General features: G+C 49.2%; 1 protein-coding gene across 2 annotated transcripts; it reads left to right on the forward strand.

Moving 5' to 3' along the window:
* Nucleotides 1-14195, forward strand: NUP42 (nucleoporin 42). Of its 2 annotated transcripts, none has more exons than XM_043967874.1 (7): nucleotides 1-58; nucleotides 2503-2743; nucleotides 4584-4678; nucleotides 8795-8871; nucleotides 9507-9593; nucleotides 10971-11055; nucleotides 12573-14195. In XM_043967874.1, the coding sequence occupies exons 3-7, from the start codon at nucleotides 4603-4605 to the stop codon at nucleotides 13160-13162; spliced, it is 915 nt and encodes a 304-aa protein (XP_043823809.1). In that variant the 5' UTR covers nucleotides 1-58; nucleotides 2503-2743; nucleotides 4584-4602; the 3' UTR covers nucleotides 13163-14195. The 2 variants fall into 2 exon arrangements, with proteins under 2 accessions (XP_043823809.1, XP_043823808.1); XM_043967873.1 differs by lacking the exon at nucleotides 1-58 and adding an exon at nucleotides 898-1156.
* Nucleotides 14196-14476: the final 281 nt, after the last annotated feature.

Consider the following 14476-nt stretch of genomic DNA (forward strand, 5'->3'; position numbering starts at 1 on the left):
CGAGTCGTGTCTATTTCACGGACCAGAAGTGACTCCGGGAGCCCTGTGGCTAATAAAGGTAGGCATGGCTCGGACCACGCGGAGCCTCTATGGGGCTGCCCCTCCGTCACGATGAGACGGAGAGGGGAGATGTTGGGGCTCACTTTTGGTGGGTGCTCTAGGCATTGGGGATGACACTGACATCCCGCAGGGGGAGGGCGTGACCCCGCTGCAGGGACCCCCTCCTGCCCAGGGCCCCCAGCCCCCTGGCAGCCCTCTCCGTGGCCCTCCAAGGCAGACTTTCTGGGGAGGGTGAAGGGCCGTCCCCCCCTTCCTTATTCAAATTATTCCAGGAAACGAGTTTGGTCTCCCCCACAGAGGTCAGAGGTCAGGGCTAACTGCGTTGGGACCGGACTTGACTGAGACCGGAATGCTGAGCTTTGCACGCAAACTAAACTGCATCACGGGGGAGGGCCGACCGTGTACGGGGAGCCCGACCTTCCCGGGCCTCATTTCCCCTTTCTGTAAAAGGCGGGGACTTGAACTGCGTAGTTTCAGAATGCCCCTGCTGTTGGTCCTCGGTTTACTCTTCTATACAATGGGGGCGGGAGGGGTTGAGGACTGGTCTTCACAGTAAAGAAAGAAGCCACAGATACCACAACAGGAGCTTACGGGTTGTAGGCCCGCGCGGGAGCCTCATTGAGCATGCGCCCCCTGCCCTCGCGCGCGGCCGTTAGCCGCGCATGCGTTCACTGAGGCAAAGTGCCTCCTGGGCCGTTAACGGTTCACGTCGGGAGCCAAGCGTGGAGGTGCCGGGCTCGACGACGTCATGGCCCCGCCCCCCAAGGCTCGCTACCTATTGGGCGTGCAGCGCGAGACCCCGTCCCCAGCCGCGTGCGTGCGGGCGCAGGAAGGTGACGTCAGCCGAGACGGCGCTTCTCCCCCACGGTTGCGGCGGCGAAGTAGGAGGAGCAGCGGGAGCCTCGAGAGGCGGCCGCGGTCTCACGACGGGCCTAGAGCCGCGCCGTCGCCATGACCATCTGCCACTTCTTCCTGCAGGGCCGCTGCCGCTTCGGCGAGCGCTGCTGGAACGAGCACCCGCGCGGTGGCGGCGGAAGCGGCGGCGGCGCCGGCGGCGGGGGCCGGCCTCCACAGCAGTACCAGGCGGCGCCCTCCGGTACGGTGACCCCGGGAGCCCCGGCCCGGGCCCGAGGGGCCGGTGTTTATGAAGTCCCTACTGTGTGCTAAGTACCGAGCCAGGCGGGGGGGAGGCCAGGAGGCGGCCCCCGCCCTCTGGCGGCTCTGCCAGGTGTCAAGCATTGCCCGGCCCCGCCCGAGACGTAGAGGCCGTGATCCCGGCGGCCCCCGGGGAGTCCCGGACCCGGGGTCACCTGATCTCGCCTTAGTTTACACACCCGCCGAGGGGGGCTGGGGGACCCAGGGCTCCTCCCAGGTGCAAGGTGCCGCCATCACACCCATATCACGGGTGGGGAAACTGAGGCCCGAGGCCGGCCCCGGCGGCAGAGCCCGTCCCCCCAGCCCCACTCGGTGCGCCGTGCCCCGGGGTGAGATTGGGGAGCCGAAGGGACCCGAGCCCAAGTGTCAGAGGGTGTGAGGAAGCCTCTGGGCCCTTGAGGGGGGCTGGCCGAGAGCCCCGGCAGGAGAGAAACCCTTGGGGGGGAGATGCCTTCCAGCAGCCCCCTTTTCTCTTGGCTGAGTTTAGGGTCAGGCTGCGAAGCTCACGGGGGAGTTTTTCCGCCCTCACTTCATTTCTAGAAAAAGATCTCGAGATTCAGTCAGGGAAAAAGAATGACTCTTAGCTTGGGATTCTTCAAGGTCAGCCAGGGACTTGGGGTGTAAATGAGATGAGTGAACTAAGGAGAAGAAAAAGACTCTAAGGGCAGGGCCCGGGAAAGAGGGTCCGCTGGCCGGGCTCATCCATCTTGTCGCCGAGAGGCAACTGTGGGTTTAGTAACCTCACCTTCACGGGACTGAAAATTGCTGATTCTGGAGGGATCTGAAATGTGGTACTAACGCGTAATTTAGACCTCAGGTCTCACTGGAAACCAGCCCTTATTAAAAATGGGAAGACTCCGGGCATTTCCTAGCACGCTAGTGTAAGAAACTGGTCACCTCTGGACTATGCATGCTTCTCTGGGGAACAGTTTTTTAAATTGTTATGCTTGTGTCAACCAAGTCTTAATGTATTATTTTACTGTGACATTATAGTACTTTCACTTCTGTTTAATAAAAGTGGAGTTTTGCTGTTAATTTGCTTCATTGATACGAAGCTTAAATCATTTGTACCATCTTTGATTCTGCAAATGATTGAATTAAGCATTGTCATTTTAAGAACTTAACTGGATATGTAATGTTTGTAGAATCCTTCCATATTCTCTAATATTCTTACAGATGCAATTGGATAAAACAGTGTATAGTTCTGTTTATGTAAGGGATGTAAAGATTTTTTTTAATAAAAAGATGATCAATAAAATAATATTTGGGTTTTATTTTTTATTTTAGGTGGTAGCAGAGGGGGATGGAGCAACAGTTCTCAGAGATACTCTAATGTCATCCAGCCATCTAATTTCACCAAATCCTCATCTTGGGGGGGCGGCAGAGATCCAGGGAAGATATCCTTTGGGTTCTTTGACTCAGGGGCATCAAGTAGTGGAAGCAGAAGTGTGGGGTTTTCTCAGAATAGATTCTCTTCACTGAGCTCTAACCAAGCGGATGGGCAGAAAGATGACGAGGATAAACTGCTGTAAGTGGCTTTGGGAAAAATGACTGCTTTCCATTGGTACGGTGATAACTCATGTTTCTTCAGTGCTCTACATTTTGTGCACAGCTTTCACTTGTATTATCTGACTTGGCCTCCAGAACAACCCTATTCTCAGTGGGGTGTTTGTTTACCTGAGGCCGCCCCAGAACCAAGGTCTTTGAACTTTTTCTGAGTTTTCAACTTGAGTGCCTCCCATGGCTCACAGTGCTTTATTTATTGTTTTTGGGGGGGGCAGTGAGGGTTAAGTGACTTGCCCAAGGTCACATGTCATGTGTCTGAGTCAGGATTTGAACTCAGGTCCTCCTGAATCCAGGGCCGGTGCTCTATCCACTTTGCCACCTAGCTGCCCCTTCCCCTCCACACACACCCCTCTGCTTTATTTTTAAATCATCATTGATGCTTGAAACTTTTGGTGGTGGTGTTCAGTCATGTCCAACTCAGTGGCCCCATTTGGGTTTTCTTGGCAAAGATACTGGAATGGTTTGCCATTTCCTTTTCCAGCTCATTTCACGGATGAGGAAACTGAGGCAAACAGGGCTAAGTGACTTGCCCAGGGTATTTGAGGCTGGATTTGATCTTGGATTCTCCTCATTCCAGTCCCCATGCTTGAAACTAGCTGTGTTTATTTTTTCTAGCTACTAATGTTAAAATTCACAACTACTTAAGTGCTTCAGTTTGTTAAGAAACTGAAAAGTACTATTTTAGACTTCTGGATCTGTGATGACTTCCTTTTTTCTTGTGAAATAGATTGAAGACAAGTTTGAGAAGCAGAATTTTATGTAATCAGTGATGAAAATGGCTTTGAAGTTGGTTACTGAAGCTGGGGTTAAGGAGCTGACTTCTTCAGACTAGCATCCCATGCCACTGAAGAGCTTAAGCCAGCTGGGTTTTTTACTCTTTTCCTCTCTAGACCCCAACCAGCAGCAGTAGCCTGGTAGTGGGCATTTTAAGCCCAGTGTGTAATTGAAAAAAACCCCTTTTTGTAGTTTATTAGGTGTCAAAATCCCTAATTCAGCACAATAACCTGTTACCCAGCTTTAAAATTTTGAATAATTCTGTGAACTATTTCATCTGCATTTCCCCCCGTTTGTTCTGGAGGGTAACTGAGGCACAGTAGCTAAATCAGCAGAGGTATTTAGAGGTATATCAGCAGAGCTCAGAATTGTTTATTTTATTACATTGTAATTATTTGAAAATATGTCATCAATATATAAATATGATGGTGACGAGAATGTTTTGATTAGCCCAAACACTCCATTCCCTGCCTGCTGAATAATAATTTCCTGTCATTTGAAATCAGGAAGATGTTCTGTCTATTGTTGATAACAATAGTCATGAGTTCTGAGCATGGCCAGAATGGGGACAGGCAAGGGAGGCAGCAGCTGCTTGGGGTATGACCTGTGGGACAGAGTGAAAGATGCATGTTATTGTTTTTATAAATGCTCATGTTGTTATGTCAGAAAATTCCTTGTCCGTGGCCCACGGAGAGTTCTATGCTATAGCAGGCTGCAGGTTTTACTCTGAAGGCTGAATGTTTGCAAGGATTCTAATAGATGGATGCAATCTGCAAACCTTCCCAAGGACATGTAAAGACCTTGTCACAGCTCAGCCATCTAAAGACATTTATTTCTTTTGTGTTTTAAAGGACACTATTCAGATTAAAGAGCAAGAGAAACCAACATTTATTTATTTGTTTGTTTATTTGAATAGATTGACATTTCTCAGTGTTTTGAAGTCATTAAAAATAGCCTCATAATTATCAACAGATTTTTTTTAAGTATAGCATTCTGAAGTGTGTTTTATTGCTCTTTTCCCCCATCAGTGAAGGAATAGTAAAAGACATGGAGGTTTGGGAATCTTCAGGGCAGTGGATGTTCTCTGTTTATTCACCAATGAAAGAAAAGCCAAACATATCAGGTAACATAGGAATTCTCTATACACATACATATTGTTCATTGATGCTGCCATTTTTGCTTTTAGCTGCAGAGAAGGTGCCCACCTGCATTGGTAGAGTAACTTTGCTCATTTGCAAGTCTGTATCTGTGTCTGTGCCAACTCCATGTGTCTGTGAAGGTGCATTCAGTCACAATCCAAAAGGGGATGAAATCCCTCCCTTGTCCTTTGGTCTCCCTTGTCATTTGGTCTCCCTCGTCCTGACTTGCCTTAGTTGTTTCTCTTGAAGAACTAGGCGAGTAAGCTGGCTCCTCCATGGGAACGGCAATGCTGCTTGGGGGTCCCCATGGGCAAGGAAGGACTTCTGTCCTGGACTGCCTCTGCTGCTGCCATCACTTATCTGGCATCTCAGATGGGGCCCCAGCCCAGTTCTCATTGTCCCTGCACCAAGGAAGCTGCCCTGGGGTCCTTGGTCTAGAAAGCTTCCTTGGGGCCTCCCTTGTTGTCCACCCACCCTCTGGCCCCAGTCAGATGAGGGGTAACACCTCAAGGCTCTCCCAGTCCGCTGGGTAGTCTCCCTGGTCGGCCTCTTGTGGCCCCCATGGGGTCATGCAAAGCAGGAGGCCTGAAGTTCATGCCAAGGCAATCCACAGGCTTGGGCAAGTAAGAACAGAAGGAGGACAAGTATGAGGTGGGGTAGGCAAGGCAGGGAAGCAGGATCAAGAGAGCAAGTTGCTCAGGGCTATCGGGATGAGAGTCTGCCAGGTTCTGTGCGTGTCCCAGCGGCGAGGCCCCTTTCTCAGGGGCCAACCTGTCAGCAGCTATGCTCAGCTCATTCGCTGCTGCCAGCCAGGAGCTGGAAGGAAGGGCCCTGGGCTGCCCTCTGTTTCACAACTTCGGGGGCCCCTCCCTCAAAGGCTCTTCCTCCCCAGTTATTTTTCCTAGCCTGTGGATCCCTCATCCCTCTTTAGGACTGGTTCATGACTAAAGCCTCCCCCAGCCTGTCTCTGAACCTTCTTCTCTCAGCCTTATTCTCCACAAGAACCACCTTGGGCCGAACCTCACCCCTCATCTCTGTTCAGCTGTACCATCCCCTTCCCCAGGGCCCTCCTACCCATGTGGCCTCCCAGCAGCCTCTAATTTCTCTCTAAAGTTCTCCTAAACCTCGCTCCAGTGAAATGAGAAAAGCCGTTCCTTCCCCTCCACCAGGCTGGCATTTCAGAATCATGTTCTTGAATACACAATGGATGGACTGCAGAGTAAGACAGGAAAGGGCAAGAGAACGTATGAAGCACTGATTGCATGCCAGGCACAAAGATCCTCTCCTCTGACCTTCACAACAAGCCTTGTCTGAAATCCATCCCATGCCCTGGGACCACCCTCTTCTCCTCTTGACCCCTAGATATTCTCCCCCTTCCATACTCAGTGACATGTCACTGAGCCCTCTCTTGTCTGAGCACCCTCTGCTCATCTACATTACAGAGAATTAGGGCTACTGTGTCCTGTCCTTACAGAGAGTTCCGCTCTTGTGTGCTGTGTGCTGAACCTTCAGTCCTAATAAACCCTTTCTGGGGGAGATGAGGCAGGAATGAAAGAAGCCGCATTTATTAAATACTTACTGTGTTCAGTCTGTTGGCATTTCTACCAATACCTCCTTCTCTGATACTGCCACCAGCCTGGTCTGGGCCCTCATCATCACAGCTCCATGCTTTGAGTTCAGCCTCTTTCCCCTTCTCTTCCGAGCGGTCCAGCCTCCACACAGGTCTGACTGTGTCATCCCCACTGAATTCCCCCATTCAGGCAGCTCCAGTGGCTTCCTTGCCTCTCCAGGCTTTCCACACTACTCTGGGATCCAGGGACACTGGAGTCAGACTTCAGATCTTGCTTTCCACAAGCAGCCTTTCGTAAAACCCTTAAATAGGTGAATGAGCCTCCTCTTGGCTCTCCTGGTCAATCTTAGCTCTGTCCTGTTTCTCATTCAGGCAGCTCCAGTGGCTTCCTTGCCTCTCCAGGCTTTCCACACTACTCTGGGATCCAGGGACACTGGAGTCAGACTTCAGATCTTGCTTTCCACAAGCAGCCTTTCGTAAAACCCTTAAATAGGTGAATGAGCCTCCTCTTGGCTCTCCTGGTCAATCTTAGCTCTGTCCTGTTTCTCTATGGTGGTTTGCACGTTGAGTCTCCCCATTAGACTGGGAGCTCAGTGCAATGCCTGGCACACAGTAGGCCTTTGTAAATGCAGACCTTGCTAGGCCTGGAGGCACAGCTATAAAAGTGGATGACCCCTGCCCTCAAGGGGCTTGTATTCTGATAGAGGGAGGTAGCATGGACCTAGTAGGTGGGGGTATCATGGCCAGAGAAGGGAGTTATTTTTTGAGCCCCACAGTGGGTCATCTCCAGTCTACCACTGTAGAGATTGAGGCGTGGGGGGTGGGGAGGAATTGTTGTTGTTGTTTGTCCTTCATTCTCTAAGGGGACCATGACATCAGGAGGTGATGTCATGACATGCAGTGAATTGGATTTAAGTGAGGGAGGGCTGTGCAAGGTCACCAACCTCACTCATTCCTCCAGAGCCATCTGGATCCAGTGGCAAGATGTACATTAGGACAACTGGAGATGGCCCCGGATGTTTAAGGCAATTGGGGTCAAATGACTTTCCCAGGGTCACACAGCCTAGTAAGCATCTGAGGTGAGATTTGAACTCAAGTTCTCCTAACTTCAGGGCCAGTGCTCTATCCACTGTACCACCTAACAGCTCCTTCCTTAGGAGAGCTGCAGTATCAGAAGAAAAAATGTTTAGGAGAGGGGTCTTTCTCAAGTGGTAAGCAAAGACAAGACTCTGGAGCTGCTGGGCAGAGGGCAGATTAGACGCTCAAGGGAAAGAAGGAAAGGGAGAAGACTTGGCACAGACTGAAGGGTGCCACACCCAGAGCTCTGGATTGGCAGCAAAGTACAGAGAAAAGGGTATGACCTGGAGTCAGGACCTGGGTTCAATTTCTGCCCGTGTGATTTTCAGCAAGGCATTCAGCTCTTTGGGGCTTGTTTTCCTCTTCTATTAAAATGGGAGACTTGGACTAGATGGCCCTGTAACTGTTAGTCTCTGGACCTAGTAGACTTGCCAACTTCACTGTCAGCACTAAATCTACAACTTCCTAATACCTAGATCAAACGCAAGTGGGTCCAGGGCTCAGAGGACAGGGCCAGGGCAAAAGGGTCGTTTGGATGGAAGGAGCTAAGAATGAGGCTCAGCCCCCTGAAGCTGCCCGGCTCAGCTGCAGAGATCTGAATTCGAGAATTGGACCCTTTGATTTGCTGTTGGCATCTCCTGTGGGGCTTTGTAGGCCCGACAGTGCAGACAGCCACCCCTCAGAGAGCAGAGCTGGGAGGTGGGGAGAGGGCTACACTTGAACCATGCTCAGAGACAGGAGTCGGAATGGGCAGCCGGCCGGGGGCCAGAGTCCCATCCCATCCTCCTGTGACTGTCGCTCCAAAGTAAGCTTTGAAATCCTCATCTCTGACCACAGCTCTCCTTCTAGGCTGGTCACTGCCTCATTCCTGCTGAATGCCCTTTTGCAAATGCCTGACTTAAAGCCCTCCCCTTTCTCCCCAACCAGCTCCGCCCCCGTTTCAGGGGTTTTCTCATTAATGCCACCTGGGCAAGCCTAGACGACTCAGACTTGCCCTCCAGGCTGCTCCTCCTTTCTTGGAGTAGTCCTGACCCTGAATACTAATGACCTCTGAAGATTAGGTCAAATGATAAGTTACTGAACAAGGCTGGGTCCCAGAAGCCAATTGTCGGAGCCAGGCCCCAAGCCCAGGCTTCCCCACACTACACCGGCATTCTCCGTCCCCTGGCAGACGGCAGGATGCTCTCTGGGGCAGGCCGTCCATCCTGTTTTACTAATAGAAACTCCTTGAAACTAAGGGCCGGGCCAGTTTGTTCTCCGGTCCTCCATCTGCCACAGGGCCTACATGTTCAGTGGGCTTAACAAGCATTGCTTCAGACTATTGACCTTTTTATACCTTTGTTCCAGTTGATTAATGAGATCTTGGGGGCGTGGGGGGGCTAGTTGTTAGAAAGTCCTGCTACTCTGTTCAGATTCTCTTCCTTTTGAGATTCTCAATGATTTCTTCTTGCAGGTTTCACAGATATTTCACCAGAAGAATTGAGACTTGAATATTCTAACTATATAACCAGCAATAACTTACAAAGCTATGTAAGTTTATTTCCAGTTGACTTTATATTTAGACATCATGACCAAACTTCTGATGATTTTCTCCATATATTGTTGCTTGTTTGTGAAGTTGATGGATTTCAGTTATTTTATAGTTTGATTTATTTATTCAGTTTTACTCTAGAAACTGTTCTTTAGATAAACCACTTATATAACATTATGGTAACCAAGGCTTTATTAGTTTGGAGCATCTTTAGACTACTTAGAAAACCCCCTGATGTCCGTCTTGAAGCCCATTCTATATGTTACACAAATGAACGCCTCCCGATGTGTCCAAGACCGCAAAGAAATAAGGCTGGGCCTTGAGAGATTTAGTAACCTAAAAAATTTTATGAACTTTGTTTCTGTCTTCTGTTGCCTGTTAGCATAGGGTGGGGTGAAGAGAGTGAGTACATCTGTGCAGGGTCAGTGCACATTTGTGGGTGGGCCCCTTTCAAAGCTGCAGTGGCCGATCCAGTTTTGTTTGGCTTTGTAATTGGAGAAAGTTATACCTAATGGGATTGACGAACCGTTCTTTAAATAACAGAGAGATTTTGCCTTTGTTAATGTTTAGCATTTAAAATATCCCTAAACTATTCAGTAGTGACAAGCATGCTTATCCATTGTGTTCATTTCAGCTAAATTCCATCCAGCAATTAGTAAACCTGTGGAAGAACAGGTTACTTGAACTGAAGAACATAAATACAGCCACCAAAGGAGCACTGGTGAGCACCCGAGTTTGAGTTTTCTTCCTGGGTGGGTGGTTTGGGCCTGCCCTTGGAAGAAGAAGCATTCCTCATTGGGGAATGGATCTCCCTCTCAGCAGTGAGAGTACGAGGAATCTTTGGGCTGCCCAGAATTATCCCATGAATGTTGTCCAAAAGGGGGGCTCTGTGTTTTGGTTTTTTGGGTTTTTTTAGTGAGACAATTGGTGTTAAGTGGCTTGCCCAGGGTCACACAGCTAGTAAGTGTCAAGTGCCTGAGACCAGATTTGAACTCAGGTCCTCCTGACTCCAGGGCCAGTGCTCTATCCACTGTGACACCTAGCTGCCCCTCTGTTTTGTTTTTGAGAAAGGTATCGAGAACTTTTGGTCTCATCTTAAGAAATAATCAGATTGTCTTTTCTACTTGTATCTTCAGTGCTTGGCACAGTGAGGACTTCATGAATATCCCGAGAATACTGAGGAAACTTAAGTTTTCAGTTTGAATGTTAGTCACACTTTTTGAGAACTGGAACAAGTTAGATTAATTCCAGGAATTTCAAGCTCAGTACTTCAGAAGTATAGAAATGGGTTTTTAGAATGGTTAGCTCTAAGTACCCATTCATTGTAATGGCAGCCGTCTTTTCTAACTGAACGCACTTGATAATGCATGCGTTCTTGGTCATTTATCAAAATCAAGGAAAAATGATTCTGATTAGTAGAAGAGGGTTCCAAATTGACCCATTTGTCTCTAAGAACACTTAGGATAGACTGTATAGGACATATCAGCCTGTCATTCAAATTATTTTTTTCTTTAAAACCATCTTAATAGAAAAGAAATTATGTGATCGAATAAATTATGGTATATTAATGTAATGATACCATAAAAAATAGTAAGAAGCATACTGAGAAAGACGGAAAGAACTCTTATACTAAGAAGCAAAGCCAGATTAATAGGACCAGAGTAAAAATTTGTAACAAAAGAAAGAAAGAAAGAGGGCTCAGGCCTCCAGCTGAGCAACCTGTCCAGGGTTCCCACGGCCACCACCTGTCCAAGATAGGCCTTGAATCTAGGCCTTTTTGATACAAAGGCTGCCTTTCTACCATTAGACCATTTGGGGGATTTTCTGGACTTAGTCTCTCATGAAACTAATGAGCTTGTTTTTTTGTGTTTTTTTTTTAATTAAGTGGACTTTAATCTTGACTTGGCATGTTAGAATGCAGCACCTGAGTTGCCAGATATGTATCTATGTCTGTAAACCAGTCTAAAACAGACACTGAAATGTGCCCTTTTCTCCTTGTCTTTCACTAAAGTGAAGGCTTCTTGGATAGGTAGTTCTATGGAAAAAGGCTTTCTCAGAATTAACAATTGAAAAATTGTACTCGCATTTGTTCTTTAAGCTTTCTAAACTGAAGAATGAAGAGAATCCAGCAGTTCCTACATTTGGATTTCAGAATCAGGAAACCTCCACATTTGGTTCCACAGGTAAGGTACAAAGGAGTCTGCACTTGATGGGCCTTTCCAGGTTTGTCATCCTCCTCACACGGGAGAAAAGAAGGTGACAGAGTGGATGGAAGGGGGGACTTGGAGCCCACAGTGCCTTGGTTCATGGTGCTCTCCCTCTCCTTGCCTGAATTCCTTCATCTGTGGTTCCTTCCTCACAGGGCTCCTAGAACACAGGTAAAGCACTTGCCTCACTTTAAAGGCCCGTCTTCATGGCTTTTTCAAACCAGGCTTGCAAAGGCCTCTCCCCTTCAAAGACCCATCTCTGCAGAGTGGTGAAGGGGACAGCGGCCGATCCTCGCCTTCATTCTCCAAGAGCTGTTCTAGGATCTGACAGGCGCTGGCCTTACAAACCAGCCCGGGGTGATTAGGAAAGCAGAGGTCAGCGATGCCACAGCTCTTGGGACTGACTCAGTAAGAGCCATGAGCAGCAGCTGCGGCAGTTTTTGAGAGCTGAGATGCAGGATGTAGGGAAGAGGATTCTGGTCTTCCTGAAAATGGCTGCCCCAGCAGACTCCCGTGTGCAGAGGGAAATGGTTTCTCCTGCCCCTCACACTGACTGTGGACCTCCCAGGACCAGATGTGTCTGTTAGAACGGTAACCGAAGGCTTCCGTCATGGGGGGGCGAAGTGAAGAGAGAAAAGGGTTCCTGGGGAAGAGCTTCAGCTGTAATGAGAGGTGGCTGATGGCCCCAGCAGCTGTGCTAGGTGTTTATTTACAGGAGCCTGAACTTAATTGTTTACAGGACTGAGGAGTTTTTCTTGTTTGTTTTATTTGATTTTTTTAAAAAGCCGAGTGAGCCCAGGTTAGGTTGGGAGGCCCTGTAATCACCGCACCCCATCCCCCTCAGCCCCTCGCCTCATCTTTGTGGCACATGACTGTGTTGGGATGAGATCCTGGTCCTTGTTGCTCCCAAGCCCACCTGCAGCCTAGCCGAGGACCGGGAACCCAGGCTTTGGAGATGTGGTCAGATCCCCCGCCTTTGGGGATTGTTTGGGCTGAGCCCCCTCCCTCGAGGCGAGGCCTGGCAGTGGCACTGGACATAATTAACCATTTAAAGGGACTTTGTTCTCTGTCCCCCTCCCAACCCTTTGTCTGCTCCTTCCCTTCCCACTAATTACTCCCACCGCTGTGGTGCTTTACGCTTTCCCAAAGCACTTTCATCAGTACAATGCTGGGAGGGAGGTAGCACTGGGCCCCTTGGCCCAGTGTTCTCTCTGAGAAAGCATAGTCTGGAGTCGCTGAAGTGGTTCCCCCCCTCCTGCCCCCCGGGGCCCCCCCTCGGTTCCCCCCATCCCTTGTGCCCCTGCCAGGAAGTGTTGGCTTCAGGACCCACCCAGGTGACCTGACCCTTCATCCAGGCTCTATCCACTCTGAGAAATGGCTAAGCCCCAAAGGCCAGGTCCTCTCCCTGAAAGGGAAGGAGGGGAAAGAGCTGAAGACAGGCCAGCAGACTCTGCGGACTTAGCAGGTTTCCTTTCTTTTTTCTGCCAACACAGGTTTCCCGGTGAACAGTAGCAGCAGTAGCGGTGTTCAGAATTTTACTTTTAAGCCAGCTTCAGGATTGGGTGGCACCCCGCCGAGCAGCAGCAGCAGCAGCAGCAGCACGTCGGTCTTTGGGTCTCAAGCACTAACAGCAGCATCTTCTTCCAATTCCACCATGACCAGCCCTGCTCCCACTTCCTTTGGGTTTGGGGAGCCAGCAGCAGCAGTCTCTGCAGCATCTTTTTTTTTTAAAAGCCCGGAAGTTTTTAGCTTTGGATCAGCTGGGTTTTCCGGATTTCCTGCTTCCTCCCCATTAGGCACAGCAGGTGCCACTGGCAGTCCTGCCTTTGGGGGAGGTGCTTTTGGCTCCTCTGGCCCCTCAGGCGCCTCAGGTGCCTCGTTATTTGGACTGCCCACCAGTACCTTTGGGCACAGTGGTACCCCCTCCTCTCTCTCGTCGTCCGGGGGCACTAATGCAGCAGAGCAGTTATTCACGCCCAAAAATGAACTAACAGCAGAGGAGTTAAAACAGTTTGCAGCAAAGAAATTCACATTAGGAAAGGTTCCTCTAAAGCCCCCACCCGAAGGGCTTTTGAGTGTGTAAAGGGACATGCTTTAAATATAGGAGAACATGCTTTCTCAATGATGATTTGAATAGTGTGCACACAGGCTGCTAACTAAAATGTCCAGGCTCTGCACAGCATTTTCTTGGCGTTTTATTTTCCTTGGTTATTTTTTCATGTCCTAGGCCAGGCAGTTCAAGTGAAGTGGAATCACAGCAAAGAACCATTAGTAGTTGGGGCCTTCTCCTAATGTAATTATGAAGGGGACAACCTACCGAGGGTTGCCGGTACGCCAGAGGCTTTGTCCTGGCCCCTCACCGCACCGTAACTTTTAGAGGGTGTGCCATTGTCTAGAGCCCGAAGAGCACATGATAGACAGTGGGTCGGCTAGCCGGCTTAGGAAATGAACCAAACAAACTTAGAACTTTCCTTCATGGTAAAGGGATGTGTGTTAAGTATATATTTAAATAGAACCTGAGAAGTTTTTATTCCTAGGCAATAATAAGAGGCATTTTTTTCCTTCCTGCAAGTTTGTATCCCTCTTGATTTTGCAAAAAAAAAAAGTTTCAATCGTAGGGCTTGCCAATTGAATTACTTTCAGCATCTCTCTGATGACTAACATCCTGATACCTGAGTGATTGCTATAATCCTGATAATTCTTCTCGATGTCTTGTGAAGAAGAATATCCCCATCTGATAGATGAATAGTGAGAGAAATGGAAGTTGTGACCTGCCCCATGAGCTCATGGTGAGCGCATAATGGACCCAGGCTTCTCCGGCTCCCGCCTGGGAGCCTTGTGTGCAGAATTGTCTGACACGTTGCAGTCTCTTCTTTGTCCTCGGCTCGGAGGAGCCAGTGATTGTGCGGCTCAGCTCCTGTAAAGGACAGGAGGCAAAGACCTGCAATTACTACTTGGTCAAATCTATTCTAAGTTCTCAAGCGTCAGGATCTTTTATCAACCTGGAAAGCTCCACAGCTGGCACTGTAGACGCCGTTGCCGTATATGTTGGTGTCTTGTATTGGGCTGGTTTTTTTAATGAAAATAAAAACTTTGCCTAGCAACTGTGTTCTATACCAATGTAGCCTGAGTGATGGTTTTTACCAGCAAAAGAGTGACTGATGTTTCAGGGACTTTGTAGCTGCCAGGCCCAGGGCCCCTAATCCATACATTTCCCCCAGCTCAGGGCAGTCCTGCAGCCAGGCAGAAATCGAAAACAAACCCAGAGCTACCCTAGAGAGGGCTCCCAGGAGCCTCATCTCCCACATGAGAACTGTCTGAAACTCTCCTTCTGGTTGAAATAGCGGGTGGGGAACCCCAGAAGGGCTTTGGTTGAGGAAGCTTGTCCCAGAACCTC

The sequence above is a fragment of the Dromiciops gliroides genome, chromosome 5, assembly GCF_019393635.1.
Source record: "Dromiciops gliroides isolate mDroGli1 chromosome 5, mDroGli1.pri, whole genome shotgun sequence".
Classification (NCBI taxonomy): domain Eukaryota; kingdom Metazoa; phylum Chordata; class Mammalia; order Microbiotheria; family Microbiotheriidae; genus Dromiciops; species Dromiciops gliroides.

What these genes read in the sequence shown, in the direction of transcription:
- NUP42 (XM_043967873.1), top strand. Translation starts at nt 1,012, where the DNA reads ATGACCATCTGCCACTTCTTCCTGCAGGGCCGCTGCCGCTTCGGCGAG. An exon ending in GCAATAACTTACAAAGCTAT is followed by an intron (nt 8,872 to 9,506) that starts GTAAGTTTATTT and finishes TGTTCATTTCAG; the next exon opens with CTAAATTCCATCCAGCAATT. An exon ending in CAGCCACCAAAGGAGCACTG is followed by an intron (nt 9,594 to 10,970) that starts GTGAGCACCCGA and finishes TTGTTCTTTAAG; the next exon opens with CTTTCTAAACTGAAGAATGA.